The 2,517-nt window shown below is 56.0% G+C and overlaps 1 protein-coding gene across 1 annotated transcript; it reads right to left on the bottom strand.

The window, feature by feature from the left end:
• Positions 1-696: 696 nt before the first annotated feature.
• Positions 697-2,046, bottom strand: CLDN2 (claudin 2). The gene has a single exon (XM_038417277.2). It carries the CDS (start codon positions 2,044-2,046, stop codon positions 1,357-1,359), a length of 690 nt encoding a protein of 229 aa, XP_038273205.1. The 3' UTR covers positions 697-1,356.
• Between the last annotated feature and the right edge of the window lie 471 nt (positions 2,047-2,517).

The raw sequence follows: 2,517 nt of genomic DNA, 5'->3' as shown, positions 1-2,517 counted from the left end.
AAGGCAGGAGTTAGCTCTGTTTTACATGGAGGAATGGAGTCTTGTCCAAGGTCACTGGCAGAGCTGGGCTTAAGCCGAGGCATTCCTGGCTCCCCGGGCCCTGCTCCATCCACTGGACCATGCTGCCTCTCTGCTCCCTGCGAATCTCTGGCAGGACTGGAGCTGTGCTTCCAGAGGTGACAGGGTTGTGCTAATATATCTGCTGTCCACACTGAGCTCCTGTCATCTGTTTATCTCAGGACCCAGTTCTGTTCCCCGAAGGTCAGTGGGTATTTTCTCACTGAGTTGAGTGGGACCAGAATTGGGCCCTTCCTGAGCAGCAGCCTGTCTTCTTTTAGATCTGTTTGTTTACTCGGACCATCTGCAAGGGGCCGTGGTGTTCTCATGCCCGAGGGACACGGCTCTTCAAAGCCAAGCACGGAAACAAACACAGGATTGCACGGGGGGTTGGGTTTGGGGCTCCCAGTCCCCTTTGAAATATACCTCTGAGCCTCTTCCCTCTGGCTGGGCATCAAGTGGGCAGCTGTAATGGGCACAAGATGGCCTGGCCCAGCATAGGTGGGGTTCCCTGGGGGTGAGGATAGAGCCCCTTTGGCGCAGAAGGAAAGCTAAGTCAGTTTCAGCATGACTGTAACACAGATTTATTGCAACGCCTCGTCATTCTTGACCCACAAGGCCATTCAGCAAATGTGCTGCTCCTGGAGAGCCTGCCTCTTCCCCACCCCCCAAACCACTCCAAAGTACAGTAAGTGCTTCATGGCCAGTCCCAGCAAGCTCACCCCTGACCCACCGCCCTGTCAAACGCTCTCCCACCTGCTGTGTGACTGCACCTTTCCCATCTTCACTGTCCTTCACCTGCAGGTGGGCAGCATTGGCAAACATGCCCCTTGTTCTGTGTCCAGTGCACATGAGCAAGCAGGCCAGTGACCGCTTGTGAGAGCCCGGTGCTGGGGCTGAGTTCCACACGTCCATCTGTTGCTGTGCCAACTGAGCACTCGCTGCTCTCATGCGGACGGCCATCTGGGATGCTGCTCTTCCTCTTGGTGCAGAGGGGGGTTCCCAATGGGGAGCGCTCCTGTGGGCTTGTGTTTTGCTGCCTGCCACTTGAGGGGGCTATGGCAGAAGGCCAGAACCAGCCTAGTCCGTGCGAGCTGCTGAGTGCCTTGTGGGAGCATCGGTCAGTCAGTGGAAATTGGGATTCAAGGACAAGTACATGAGAGAGACGAGCTCAAGTGATTGGTTTGGCCTCTCCTCTTACCTCCCCCAGTCCAGTCCTTCTGAGTGGCCCGCAAGGCAGGTGAGGGTTTTAGATACCGACTGCGTTGCTGCTGGGGAGTTGGCCATGCCTCGGGGCTCCTACACATACCCAGTCAGGTTGTAGCCATTGAACTCACTCTTAGGTTTTTGAATATGGCTGATGGATGGCTGGGGGGTCGCCAGGGCTTTGGATTGGTAGACACTCTGGTAGGCTGTCACAGACTCCCGGGGCGGGCAGGATGCGGAGAGGATGCAGCCACCAAGGAGGGTGAGCAAGGCTGAGACAATGCCCAGGTACATCGCTTCCCCCATCTCATACTTGGCGCTGTCTGGGATGATCGGGTTGTAGAAATCTCGCAGCACCACGTGGGTGTTCCACACCACGGGGATGAAGCACAGCACACCCCCCAGGATGAAGATCACACCCCCTGTCACTGCTACCCTGTCCTTGGCAGGGGAGTTCTTAGCAAAGATGGTGCACTTCATCCCCATCACGGAAACGATAAAGGCCAGCGAGGAGACGGCACAGGAGGTCACCATCAAAGCCTGAGCTGCCTGGATGTCGATGGGCAGGGCTAGCAGGGAGTTGTAGCTATCGCACTGGGTGACGCCGGTGCTTTGTATGGCACACTCCATCCAAAGGCCCTTGGTGAAGCCCACCATCGTCACGATGCTGGAGCCAATGTAAGAGTTGGTCTTCCAGTTGGGTAGGAGCGTGGTGATCACGGTGCCCAGCAACCCCAGTGCCCCCAGGATGTAGCCCACGACCTGTAGCCTGACTGAGATCATCTTCAGTTGCTCTCCTCACCTGGCTGTGGCTGACTGCTCCTGCCTTTCCTTGCTGGCTGCCTGGCTCCTCACCACCAGCCCCTTTCCTGTCTTTCTATTGTCCCAGCTCTTGGAGAGCAGCTCGGTGGTCTGGGCTTATCTCCTCCCCGGTCCTTGTTTGCTAGGTCTATCGGGCTATCTGTGTGGGGGCGGGAGAGAGGGGAGGAGAAACTCCCTGGGAGGAAAAAAATCCATAGCAGATTAAATATTGACCAGAGACTACTGAGAGAAGCCAAGTGCCCTTTCACCTCTGCTATCATTCCAAACAACCTTTTGAGAGAAAAAGCCCCCCAAATAATAAACTCTACCAAGGGAGTCTAAATGTGCCTTGGTGGCAAGGGTCCGGTAAAACACCCACGTGAAGGAACATGAGACGAATCAGAGCTTTGCTCCACATCTGCATGTTCCCTTCCAGCCCGGCTGCTGGATCAG

The sequence above is a fragment of the Dermochelys coriacea genome, chromosome 9, assembly GCF_009764565.3.
Source record: "Dermochelys coriacea isolate rDerCor1 chromosome 9, rDerCor1.pri.v4, whole genome shotgun sequence".
NCBI lineage: Eukaryota > Metazoa > Chordata > Testudines > Dermochelyidae > Dermochelys > Dermochelys coriacea.
Note: the sequence above shows the minus strand (reverse complement) of the source record. Positions and strands in the feature narration are given on the sequence as shown.

Bases quoted from the DNA above. Each gene is read 5' to 3' on its own strand.
- CLDN2 (XM_038417277.2), bottom strand. From the start codon at position 2,046: ATGATCTCAGTCAGGCTACAGGTCGTGGGCTACATCCTGGGGGCACTG.